Genomic DNA, 14268 nt, shown 5'->3' on the forward strand with positions numbered 1-14268 from the left:
CTTAAAATGCTCTTTTTTTCCCCCTATTTTTGGACAAACTATACTATTACATGTATCAACAGACTATAATATAACCATTTGTAGCAATTTTAGGCATTTTAAAATGTTGACAATTTTTGACAAAAATCGACATGCTATAGTATGACTTCTTTTTTTTTAAGAGTATCATTTTTGGAAATCACAAAATATGATGTTTTTATGTTATTTCTGGCCATATTATGCTCTAATATGTATCAACAGCCTATAATTGACCCATTTTAAGCATTTTGAGGCATTTACATTTATTTTTCTGTTGTTTAACAGGAATTCATCAGTACTCCAGGAACAAGAACTAAAAACAATAAGGTACTGTATAGTTTACTATGGTGTGTGGGTGCTGTTAGTGTGTGCTGTGTAACTGACTCTTTAGCAGAAAATGCCTGAATAACTAAAGACACAGTTAACCTTTGACCTACATTCAAGAATAACTTACACAGTGAGATAAAGTGACATGTAAGACTTTCAGAACAACTTTATGTTCAATATTATATTCTTTTGCCGTGGCATCAGCATTACACTCAACAGACAATGACACAGTTGTATTTCAGGTTTGAATCACTTTTATTAATTAACACTTTCTACCTATCTGACATGTACTGACAGATCAGCAAGTAACAAGAACCATATTTGGACAGTGACACATTTTCAATTCTTTTGACATTTCAGAACACTGAATTAAAAAAAGGGTACTGAGGATGTTCAAAGGTATTTCTATGTATGTTTAAGAACAGTAAAACACTGACAGTTCTTCAATAAAGTTACATTTAAAAAATATGAACACCCTTAAACCTGCTATAAGGATAGAATCACTACATGTATTTGTCTGGTGCCAAACCAGCTCATTTTATAGTTTTGGGGGTCACTTTTGGACATTCCAACATTAGGTGTTTTTCTAACATTTCTGGCCATATTATGCTCTAATATGTATCAACACACCATAATTGACCCATTTTTAGCTATTTTATAATTTTTGACAAAAAGAGACATACGTATTTTTGAGGGGATCTTTTTTGGACATCCCATAATATGGTGTTTTTTCGCTATTTGTGGACAAACAATAATACTACATGTATCAACAGACCATAATTAACCCATTTGTAGCATTTTTAGGCAATTCAAAATTTGACAATTTTTGACAAAAATCAACATACTATAGTATGACTTTTTTTGAGGGGGTCATTTTTGGACATCCCATATGTTTTTTTTCTCCGCTATTTTTGGACAAACTACTACTACATGTATCAACAGAGTATAATTGACCCATTTAAAGCATTTTTAGACAATTTAAAATTTGACAATTTTTGACAAAAATCGACAGGCTATAATATGAGTGTTTTCTTTGAAGGGATCTTTTTCGGACATCCCATTTTATGGTGTTTTTCCTGTCATTTCTGACCCTATTATGCTCTGATATGTATCAACAGACTACAATTGACGCATTTTTAGCATTTTTAGGCATTTTAAAATTTGACCGTTTTTGACAAAAATCAACATGCTATAGTATGACTATTTTTTGAGGGGGTCATTTTTGGACATCCCATAATATGGTCTTTTTTTTTTTTGCTATTTTTGGAAAACTATACTACTATATGTGTCAACAGACCATAATTAACCCATTTCTAGCATTTGTAGGCAATTTAAAATTTGACAATTTTTGACAAAAATTGACATAATATAGCATTTTTTTTGAGGGGGTCATTTTTGGACATCCCAATTTTTTTTTCGCTATTTTTGGACAAACTATACTACTACATGTATCAACAGAGTATAATTGGGCCATTTCTAGCATTTTAGGCAATTTAAAATTTGACAATTGTTGACAAAAATCGACACACTATAGACCAATTTACTGTTTACCAACAATGATGACATATTTTGTGGGCGGAGCCTAACTGGTCGCAGAAAGTTACTGTTTTCAGACTATTTATAAATTAAACTTACTTACTACTTAAATGCATTTTTGTCTACTTTCTGTCTACTTCTGGTATTTCAGAACTAATGATCGAGAAGTCCGCTATCATTTACTTTTCTCTCACTGATATAATTGAAAATGCCACATTGACTTTTTGAGTGCAAAGCTTGACAGGCCTAGTAAATATATCCATCCATTTTCCTCCGCTTATCCGGGGCCGGGTCGCGGGGGCAGCAGGCTAAGCAGGGCATTCCAGACGTCCCTTTCCCCAGCCACAACGTAGTAAATATAGGATGAAAGAAAACATAATTGATATTTCTAACTGCAAATTTTGAGTTACAAATGTAATGTAGTGCACTCACAGTATAGACTGGGTGTCTGCATAACGTCTGCTTACTAACAGCTTGGAAGTGTTTTGTTAACCCTGGTGTGACAGAGGATGGTTTGCTGTGAAAAACATCAAGCGAACAAAGACAAAGGTAAAGTATGGCTTCACTTGCTAAAATGCATGCCATTGAAATATTTGCATGTACCTTAACCCTCTGGAGTCCATCTTTTTATTGAAAATACACATGTTTTATTTACAGTAATAACTTTAATTATATATCACATGTAGACAAGCTTATGTTTCAAGACCATTTTTAAAATGTGAATTTTCTTTGTACAATGAAAACTATTACTATTTTTAATTTATATGCAAATAGACTGTATGGCAGTTTTATTACTTATTTTTTCTGCTGTTTTTGTGTGTATAAATGGTATAAAAAAAAAAACTCTGTTTTTTTTTTCAAATACTCTGTTAATTAAAATAAAATGAAAAATCTGACTGATAGCCAAGTTTGTGTGGAGAAAAGGGAGCCATGCATGCGATGTAAGGACAGACTGAAAGATGCTGAACAGAGACAGAAATGAATGCATAGGAAGTTGACAAATTTGAACCAAAATCTCCTGGACTCCAGAGGTTTAACTAATACTGTTTTTGATTACTGAAACCTGACAATATTACTCCCATCTGTCTTTCATTTAAAGATGGCTGAAGCAGTCAGGAAAGTCACAGTTTCCCAATCAGCTCATGATGAAGACGACCTGCCCCTCCCCCCACCTCCTCCCGTACCACCTAGGCCCCTCGACTACGAAGGTCCTTCAGACTCAAGTAGCCTTCCTGTGCCTCCACCTAAAGAAACCTTTTCCACGTTCTACCAGCAGCGTCAGAAGAGTGAGCTAAAGAGGCTCTTCAAACACATCCACCCAGACCTAAGGGCAAGTCTCGATGACATTGCAGACGATGATATAATGAAGGCGGTGCAGTCACAAAACACCCAGGCAGTGGATGCAGCTTACCAAGGTGAAGTGCAGTCCATGAGGTGGATCTTTGAGAATTGGACTATGGACAACATTGGGGATCCTCATGCAACCAAGAAGCTGCTGGATGATGAAGAGTTACAAGGTGGAAATGTCCGAGGCACCTCCTCCATGTTTGAGCACATTGACAGCACCCAACAAATGTCTGCTAAAAGACAGACTTCTGTCAGAGGAGATGTGAGAACAGCAACATGGCTGTTTGAGTCCCAGCCCTTAGATTCTCTAAATACATTGAAAAGAGAAGAGGGTGAACTGGTTGAAGCAGTGCTAAAGGAACCCATCCAGCCAGGAGATGTGACAGGAGCTCGGCTGCTTTTTGAGTCAAAACCATTGAGTGACTTGGGACGCTGCAACTCTATAGAAGACCATAGCTTCCTCAAACTGAGATCTGAGTTCCAGGAGCAGAAAGGAGACGTCCAGAAGACTGTAAAACTCTTCCAGGCAGAGCCCTGCTGTGCCATCAGAGACAACAGTGGCAATATGCACGAGATTAAATCCATCTGCAGGGAGGAGATCAATGGCAGCAACATCAGCACTGCCCGTTGGCTTTTTGAAACCCAGCCTTTGGACCTGATTAATAAGGGAACGGATGGAGTGAAAATAATTCGGGGTATATCTCTTGAGGAAGGACACAGAGGAGGAGTTGACCAAAAGAGGTGGATGTTTGAAACTCAGTCATTTGACACAATACAAGAGGTCGTGGGAGTGGACAAGTTTGAAGGCATGGCGGCTGAATGTGCAGGAGAGGCCGATGTCCCGAACAAGAGGAAGCTCTTTGAGACACAGCCCTTGGCAGCACTAAAAGGAGACTCTGAAGAAAAGTCTTTGGAAAAGGAGGAAATAATTGCGGGAGATGTCAAAACTTCTCTATGGCTGTTTGAAACCCAAACCATGGAGACCCTCAATGATAGCTATGAAGTGGGCAGTTTGAAGAAAGTTACCCTTTCAGCTGACGAACAAGGAGAAGTTAAAGGCAAAAAACAAATTTTTGAGAGCTGCAGTCTTCAAAAGGACACATCATTTAAGGAACAAGAGATTGAAAAGGGTGATGTCAAGGGATTCAAACACCTTTTTGAAACTATTCCTTTGAGCAAAATTGCTCATTCTGATGGAGAGATAGTTGAGAAAGAAAAATCTATTGCAGCAGGAAACGTAAAAGGTAACAAAGCAATGTTTGAGACAACTCCTTTATATGCAATAAAGGACAGCTCCGGAAACCTTCATACAGTCACAACAGTCAGCCGAGAAGAATTCATCAAAGGGAAGGTACAAAATTACAAATGGATGTTTGAAACCAAGCCATTAGACAAGCTTGCAGAGGGAAATGGAAATGTCGAGGTAATCAAAGGCATCACCCGGCAGGAGGATACAATGGGCGATGTCAAGATGGCAAAGTGGCTTTTTGAAACCCAGACAATCGATGGAATCCATTCCAAGTTCAACCAGACAGAGCAGAACGCTTCTTTAGAAGAGGAGCATCGCAAAGGTGATGTCAAGAACTGCAAATGGTTATTTGAGACACAACCAATGGACATTTTGTATGACAAATCAGAAAAAGTAAATGACAAAGAAGCCATTGACAGTACCGATGTCAAGTCCATTACTTGGCTTTTTGAATCACAGCCTCTAGACAGCATCAAAGATGGTGAAGAGTACAACTTGAAGCTATGCGACACCATACAGGACTCTGTCAAATTGGAAGGTGGTGTTCAAACAGTCAAACATGTGTTTGAAACAGAAACCTTAGATAGAATAAGAAAGGATGCAAATTCTGAACGCAATGTGAGATGTGTCAGTCAGGTCAACTTTCAGTCTGGAGATGTCTCAAGAGTCAGAGAACTTTTTGAATCTCAATCCCTTGACGAAATTGGATTGGAAATGGGCGCAACATCTACTGAACAGAGCCAAGACGAACATCTTGAAAAAGGTTCCGTACATAGAGCCACCTGGATGTTTGAAAACTGTCCCATGAATCAGATCAATAAGGACAATGAGGATGCAGACGTCCAGAGAGTTAGTGGTGTAGAAGGTGGTGACGTACAGAACAAAAAGTTCATATTTGAAACCTCCTCACTGGACAAAATCCATGACCAACCCCTTGAACAGAAGTCAGACTCTGTGGAACAACCTGCGAGCAATGTTGACGTAAAGTCAAGTACCATGATGTTTGAGTCCCTGCCACTGTATGCCATCAGAGACAAAGAGGGACAGTTTCATGAAGTTACAACTGTGAAAAAAGAGGAGGTCATGAGTGCTGATGTAAGAGGAGCAAGGTGGATGTTTGAGACAAAACCCCTTGATGCGATCAAGGCAGAGAAGGAAGTTTATGTGATCCGAGCTGTTACCCAAGAGGATGTCAAGAAAGGAGATGTCAAATCAGCTAGATGGAAATTTGAGACACAACCTTTGGACTCCCTTACCAGCCGAGATGAGTCCTCTGTCAAGGTAATTGAAGACTTGGAAGACCTAGGTAGCAATGTTCAACTCAACAAACAGATATTTGAATCCGAGCAATCATCCAAGAAGTTCACACGAATGGTTAGTGTCACTGACGTCCAGCAGGGTGATGTCAGGACCTCAACCTGGCTCTTTGAGAATCAATCCATTGACAGTCTGAAAGGGGAACCTCAGGAGCAAAGTCCAGTAAAAACAGTCCACAGAGAAGACAGCCAGAAAGGAGATGTTAAACGCTGCACTTGGCTGTTTGAATCGCAGCCCCTGGACAAGATCAAGGAGCAGGAGGATGCCTCAGTGCAAGGCACTGATGAGGAGATACCAAAATCTGATGTAAAGTGCACTACCTGGCTCTTTGAGACTACTCCACTGGACAAAATCTCTGCCATCAGTGTCTCTGAAACCCTGTCCTATCTGTACCAAATGAATTTTGTCCACTCAAGCGGCATCATAATAGAAGCAAATGAGAGTAGACATGTTAACATGGCAAAATATCTGCTGGAAAGCAATAATGGTATGCAAATCCAGAAAGAAGAGGTTGTTGGGGGTAACATCAGGAACATCATGTCACAACTCTTACTCAAGCCAACCCTAAAGCCCCAAGTTAGTATTCTTAGAGAAGTGGAGAAAGGCAAAGTGAACACCACAGTAGTAGAGCTTCCAGTCTACCAGTCAGCTACAACTATCAACCTCGAGAGGGATCAAAGGATACAAAATATTGTCCAGATGATCGATGAATTGCTTGTCCAAGATAAGGATCTGAAAAAAGGAATCATAATGCAAGAGACTGCAGGGGGGCAAGCAGAGATGTCAGTTTATTCACTCATCTGCAATTCTGAGAGTCACGTCATAGAGAGGGGAGATGTAAAGTCTACGATTGGAAATCTGTTAGCTACTGCTAAGTGTCAGAGGACTGCTATGTCGTGTAGGGTGGATGAAAATGAAAAGGGAAATGTGAATCTGTACAAAAGTTGCATTGAGAAAGGAGACCTGCACTATTTGAAAAGTCTTCATACTGAGGCAACAGGAGATGAAGTTGATTTCAGCGTTTTGACTGAGGAGCAAACTGAAATAGTTCAGGGAGATGTGAAGGAAGCAAAGAGAAGTCTCTGTCAGCAAAAAGAGCAAGTAGAGAGAACAATTTCTGATGTTTTGCCAGGGGACGTTAAGAACACCAAAAAGGTTTTTTCGTCAGAGTGCTCTCTTGCTGTTGAAACCTGCATTCCAAAGGAAGAAATAATCCCTGGCGATATCTTATCAGCAAAGCAACAACTTACAGTAAAGCAACCTGTCATGGTGGAAAAAGAAGAAATCGTGGCAGGGGACATCAAGGCAACAATGCAGTCATTAGAACGTGCAAAGCAACAGAGTATGTCTGTGGAGAGGGAAATCATCACACCAGGAACTATCTATGACATGAGCTTCTCGGGTCCTGAGACAGAAGGAGGCCAAGCACAAAAGGAGGTCATTATATCCGGAGATGTGAAAGCAGCTAAAAAGTCCCTTGAAATGGCTAAGCAGCAAAGCTTGCAAGTGGATCGCGAAGTCATTGTCCCTGGAAAAATATACAATCTGAATGTCACAGCACAAGAGGAAAGCACCTCCACTGTGATGCAATCTTCATGTTCGTCTTCCTCCAGATGCCAGCAAATCAAGACTTATCCAAAGGTCAGTGATGCAGAGAAAGATCAGGAAAGCCATGTTTCCTTTGAGGCTTGTCAACAAAGTGCAGCTATAGTCAGTCATTGTGCACAAGAACCACTTCCACCTTTTGTAAGTTGTGAGTGTAATGGTCAGACAACAGAAGATGAGACAGAAGAAGTAATCAGGGGAGATGTGAGGGCAGCCATTAAGTCTCTGCAGAGTGCAGCAACAGAGCAGAAGCTCCTAGATAAAGAAGATATTGTCAGAGGTAATGTCCAATTGGCTCTGCAGTCGCTTGAGAAGTCTAGTGTTAATGTATCCAAAGGAGACTATAAAGCTGCAATGATATACAGGAATTCAGGGAAGGCTTGTTCAGAGAGGAGCAAGACTGTTCACAAGCAGTGTGTTATGGTGTCTATGCCTCCATCTGACACAACATTGTCTCCTTCAATTTCAGTAACCTGTGAAGGACAACCATCCATTACAACACAGAATTCAACACCCTACCCTGTAGCAAATGGAAACTCTAAATCATCCAGCTCTGTGACTGTAACTCCACCTCCACTCCCTCTAAAGACAATCGAGAAACCGCAGGAGCAGAAACCAGCTTTACCACCAAAGCCACAATGGATAAAATCAGTAGTTGTAGAATACAATAATTCAGCTGCTTCCGAAGTTGCCAGCCCCATTAAAGACAACATAAAAAGCGGAGTTATTCCTCCAAAACAAAGCAAACAGTTTCCTACAGTCTCTCCAGATAAACTACAAGATACCACAACACATGGCAAAATAAGTAAAGAAGACCTACATGAAACATCCCACCAAAATGTTACTCTAGCAACAGATTCAAAGGCTCAAGAAACTAAGAAGAAAAAGAAAATGGTTACAGTGAGCAAATCAGAATGCCATGAAATGATGTCAAACAGCACTGAAGTGGAAATGGAGAGAAATGTAATCCAGAAAATTAATGCAGCTGAGGAGATACAAATGTGCATGAAGAATTATGCAGAAGATGGTAAACATGAAATGAACATGAGTTTGCAGGCTGCTCTACGGAACTTTGAAAAAAAAGAAAATGAGACTCAAGACAAAAGAGCTCCCTTGTTGTCCAAAAAGGTAAAAGTGATAAATGATAATGTTAGTGACTCCAAGCAAACCAACAATACAACAACTGCCCAACAGCACAAACCACTCCCCAAGAAAGAACAAAACGCTGACAACGTACAGCAAAGATCCCATGACCTGAATGAAAAGCAACCTAAACTTGAGGATAAAGTTGTTTTAAGAGAAAAGAAAGTAAAGGAGACGGATGATGAAAGAAGACAAAGACTGTCTGTCCACAAGGAGGAGATCATGAAGGGAAATGTTCAAGCTGCCATGGAAATCTTTGAAAATTTGAAGAAACGAGAGGAACTCAAAGGAATTCTTTCTCAAGTGCAGGAGATAGAGGGAGAGACCAACAGTCTAGACGTTAGCTCCTTTAAGACATTGTATGAGACTGTCCCTGCTTGGATGGTTACGCCAGGTGAAAATGTAAAGCAAAGTAAAACAGAGGAAAGGAAAGTTGAAGTAGAGGCACAGGATGATGATCTGGAAAGCATCTCCTCAGTTGAGACTGCATTTGAAGATCTGGAAAAAGCAAGCAAGGAAATAATGAATCTGAAGGAACAAACGTTAGCAAAGCTTCTTGACATTGAAGAGTCAATTAAAAAAGCTTTGTACTCCGTCTCCAATCTGAAGTCTGAGGCTGACATCGCAGGGTTGTCGGGACTGTTTGATGAATCTTTAAAAACAGAGCAAAACTTTCAACCCACCAACAACATCAGGAAAATAAGTATTGGGTCAAGCAAGGCCAAATCGGGTCAAATCAAAGAAGCAACAGTTTCTGAGTCAAGTCCTTCGAAGCAAGGAGTGCACAGACAAGTCAACAAGCCGCTTATCAGACAGTCCTCTTCCCAATCTTCCCCGTCATTCATCTCCATTCACTCAGCTGCCAGAAAACCTGCCGAACAACCAAAGTCACCAATGTCAACATTTAAACCAAACACGGAGGGTAATTCTCAAAGTTGCCATGATGCAAACAGTGATCTGGGACAGGAGTCTGCTGCTGCTGCTGAAGTCTCAAAGAATGGTCACAGTCCTGCACAGCGCAAGGTCAGCGTTCTTGAAGTGAAAACTGTTCCAGAGCAACCCGCAGGAATTGTTGGCACAAAGACAGTCAGTGAAACATACGAAGAAACTGATGGCTTTGGCAATGTATTTGTTTCTTCTGTGACTTCAACATTTGTCACCAAACAGTCTGACAGTAAGTCATCAGCACTGTTTGAAGTAGTCGGGAATCCAGCCAGATACGAAGTCATGACATCCCCAACAATTCGGAGATCGGGTCGTCCTTTTGAAGACAAAGTGTTGAGCAACGCCAACAAGGAAGGGACGGTGTTTGTAACATTTAGCCAACCAAAGGAAAAGCACTAAATAGGACAAGCAGCGCGTTTCCTGGTCTTTTCATTTTTAGGAAAGCAGTTATTTCAATTGTGTATTTATTACGATGTTTTAATGAAAAGGTTTTGTTAGTCGTAAAATTGATCTTATGAAATCATAAAAATGTTGACTTTTAATTAAAAAAGAATTTGTCTTATAGATTTTATACTGTAACCACATGATAAAGTGTTAAGTTCTTGTATTAAAACAAAGCATATAGTTGATACTGTATGTTCTATTGTGTAAATTGTCAAATAAATAATAGTTAAAAAAATATCTGATTGTAAAACTCCCATTCTTTATACTGGTCCGTCATTATTATTATACAACTTTTAAATCTTAGGTTAGCTCATGTTTGCCCTCTTATATTTTCCATATTTTCTAAACATTTCTAGCAGTAGAAGTAACTGAGTATGCTTAAAGAAAAAGTTCAACATTTTTAGAGACACACTTATTCACTCTGTGGTGGGGAGTATGAAGAGAAGACTGGTACCGCTCTCATATTTGAAGCTAACTAATAAGCACATTCAATCTAATGTAAAGTGTAAAGGCAATGTTCAGTTTTACAGGGTTATATTTGCCAGACTGCTTTTAGCTAGAAAGAGTTGCCAGGCAATAAACACAGACTCCAGAGATTTAACTCAATGGAGTTTTGGGCTATTTTGTCCATGTTTGAATCCTTTTTATCCTGCCTGTATACACCACTTAAAAAATCTTTAAATGCCATGTTGGAATTTTTTTCCCCAGCACAACCTCACCTATATGACCTGATAATAATTGATTTTTTTTTTTTTGACTTACTGGATCAAAATTTTGAACCGAAAGGAAACAAAGAAAAAGCAACATAAATGTGATCTTGTGATTGTGTGTGATCCTGTCTTCCAACTCTGGTTTTTATTCTAGTGGGACTCGATTTTATTTCTGTTATTAGTTATTTTGTGTCTTTTTTTTGTCATTCTGTGTCTTTTTTTAGTTGTTTTGTGTGTTTTTGTGTCTTTTGGGGGTCATTTTGTGTCTTTTTTTTAAAGTTGTTTTGTGTCTTTTTTTAATCATTTTGTGTATTTTTTAGTCCTTCAGTCCAACATAAAATGTGATTTTGAATCTTTTTTTACTTTCAAAACACTATCATGCTCAATAAAGAATTTTAAATGTTGCAAATGTGAACAAAGGTTGCAAATATAACATATAAGAGGGTTCCATCCAGTTCTATCATTTAATACTAAATCTATTTGAGCTTGTCTCCAGTTTTACTTGGTATATCATCATTAAACTGAAACTGGCCTCATGGAGTTTACAGCCAGAACTTTAGAGGTAAATTTACAGTACCATTACAGTACCACATGCTAGCCAAATTCTGGAATCTTGACTTAATTTGAAGTATGACATAGTACACCTAGTACATCATAGTTAGCATAGCAAAGGCGAAAACAGTTAGCCTCCATCAAAAGACAAAAATATGCCTTCCAACAATTTCACAACTGTCTTATTTACCTGTTGTTGCATTTTATGGTGTTAATAGCCAGCAGGCCATTCGTTATCTATAAGACTTGCCTGGGTTTTGTTGAGTTTGATGAGCGTTCACAGCCAAGCACTGGGGTTGAAAAAATCAGGACAGGACTTTTGGGCAGCAAGCTGTCACCAGCCTTTGTTAGGTAGGAAAATAGCTTTGAAGCGTTAAATTAAAAGCCATGAACAAAAATAATAAAAAAATGTTTAAACAATAATAAATCATTCCAATACAGACGTAATGTTGGAGAAATAAAAAAAATCATAGAAAGGCCGAATAAATTAAATGTTTAACATAAAATATCTAAAATTGAGTTTGTTTTATCATCACAGTTTGTGTTGCCTGCCAAGGATATGTGTTCCGCCTGTTTGACACCTGTCTATCCAATGGAAAAAATGGTGGCCAATAAACTTGTCCTGCACAACAACTGTTTCTGCTGTAAACACTGTAAGAAGAAGCTCAGGTGAGATGTTTTTCACAGTACGTTCAAATTACAAGAAAACCACAGATCATATTCACCCCAATTATTGGTATAAATTACTACAATGAAAATTTTTATATTTATTGCCAAAAACATTGTATAAGGGGACTTTAGAATTGACAATATGATTATTGAAAATCTCCAGTGTATTGAAATCATGCACAGCTGATCTACCATAAATTAACGGTAACACTTTACAACAACCATCATTTATAAATGGTAAACAGATAGTTTATTGATGTTTAATCATCATTTATAAACTGTATAGACCATTTAGAACGGTAAATACATAATTTTATTCATGTTTAACTAACTAAATAATTTAAAAATGGCTAAAAGATGGTATATTAATGTAAGTTTATAGTTACTTTACCATTAACAAACAATTAAATTATAATGAATAGTTTATTAATAGTTTTAGTTGCACTCATTTTAACATTTTTAACACCATATAAAGTATGTTAATGATATTGAAAGGATTCATATACCTTTAAGAAATTGGTTGAAAACATTTAAAGATTAAATATGTATAGCACTTTGTAAATGGTTAATAATTGGTTTATAAACCATCTATAAACATCACTTAGTTGGTTATTGTAAAGTGTTACCAAACTAACAAATCATATGACAAATTAAACAATATTTAATTTTACTTTTTTCTCAAATAAAAAAAAAACTTTTTTTAACTTTATTGCAGCATCCACAACTATGCATCTCTTTATGGGGAGTTCTACTGCATTTCTCACTACCAACAGCTTTTTAAAAGAACAGGAAATTATGATGAGGGATTTGGGCACAAGCAACATAAAGACCGCTGGCTTCAGAAAAATAAAGACACACATGAGCCACATGCTGTGTCCACTCCCAAAATGACAAAAAGCAACTCCAAAACGCCCGATGGCTCCAGAGAGCCCTCTGCTGGTGTGTTTGCTAAAAAGTCATCTGCCAGAGAGATGGCAAATGACAGTGGTGCTGATGTTAAGAGCAAACTAAAAATGAGCTGGCCACCAGAGAAGAAGAGTCCTGGGGTTAATCCAATCGCACAGCAATCATATGTGAAAAATAAGATATCTGACATTGGAAAAGCATTCACTTCAGAGCAACACAAAAGTGACAACAATCGCTTGAAGATCACCCATGGTGGGGAAATTAAAGACAAAGTGAAGACTCTGTCGAGCTCCTTCATTTCAGGGGTCAAGGAACAATCGAAGACAACAGGTTACAACTCTAAGTTGCCCTCAGACGAAATGAAACGCAAGAGTTATCCAACCACAAACAGCATCTCCTTGACAGTGTCTTACTCTTCTTTGCCCTCAATAGAAAAAGTCACAAACCAGAAAACCCAAGAGACAAACGTGGCACCTACTTCAAAAACAAACTACAATCTAACATCTAACAGGCTGAATGCTTCTCCAAAAAAAGCCAGGAAGTTTGTAAGGTTTGCTCCAAATGTTGATGTTGCTCAGTATGACCCGTCTCCTGAACCTGAACCGCCCATGGAAGCCAATGGTGAAGAGCAGTTCATGGAGCTTTCAGACCAGACTAAAGAGGGCAAAGTGAATGAATCCAAGGATATAAAGGATGTCAGCGACAAAAGTAACATTGATCATTTGGCACTTGAGTCCATCAAAGAACAGAGTGAAAGTGAGGTGTACCTTGAAATCCCTGAATATAATTGCCATGGAGAAACAAGCAGCACTTCGAACCAAGAGCCTAATGTTAATGTGGAGAGCATTCAAGAGGTCCCACAGAATGGTGTAATAGTTCAGAATGGAGTTTTAGACAAGGCTGAGGAATCACTCGATACTGAAACTTGTAGTTCAGAACAAGAAGTTGTGAAGCACCAAGAGCCATCTGAGGTATCACATGTCATTCCAAGAAACTCAGAAAATCCACACACTCAGCACAGTTGTGCAGATGACATGGCTGAAGAAAAGGCCAGTCTTGAGAGGAATAAAAATCAGTTTGAAAAAATTGTGTCAGACAATGAACAAGACAATGGTAGTGGTCAGAGGAAGCCTGTTGCGAGATCAAATTCTCTGAAGGGTTCTCCAAAGCAGGCTGAAAAGACAAAAGTCAAACTGGGATCCTGGTCCAAAGGAAAGAGTCCTTTGTCAAAGCTCTTCACATCAGGTGCAGGTGACAAAACAAACAAGGCTGAGGCAAAAGATCCCAAGAAACCAGACGTAAAACCTAGTGGTGGACTCTTAGGGAGATTGTTTCAGTCATCCTCGGAGAAGGCTGAGGACACCACGAAATCAGCTGAACGCAATGACAAAACACATGACGGTGATGACAAAAAGACAGAGGAGACAAAGGAGGATATTACAAAAGACATGCAAAGGGAGGGCGACAAGTCTGAAGTACCACCTAAGGAACAAGAGGCTG

General features: G+C 38.7%; 1 protein-coding gene across 1 annotated transcript in view; it reads left to right on the forward strand.

Annotated features, from left to right (window-relative positions):
• xirp1 (xin actin binding repeat containing 1) overlaps positions 1-10170 on the forward strand; it is a 33417-nt gene extending 23247 nt beyond the window's left edge. Inside the window, exons 6-8 of the mRNA XM_059344685.1 lie at positions 304-345; positions 2981-7508; positions 7575-10170. Coding sequence (XP_059200668.1) covers positions 304-345; positions 2981-7508; positions 7575-9886 — 6882 coding nt within the window. The 3' untranslated portion in view covers positions 9887-10170. The remainder of the gene's footprint in view (positions 1-303; positions 346-2980; positions 7509-7574) is intronic.
• The last annotated feature ends 4098 nt before the right edge of the window (positions 10171-14268 follow it).

The sequence above is a fragment of the Centropristis striata genome, chromosome 11, assembly GCF_030273125.1.
Source record: "Centropristis striata isolate RG_2023a ecotype Rhode Island chromosome 11, C.striata_1.0, whole genome shotgun sequence".
NCBI lineage: Eukaryota > Metazoa > Chordata > Actinopteri > Perciformes > Serranidae > Centropristis > Centropristis striata.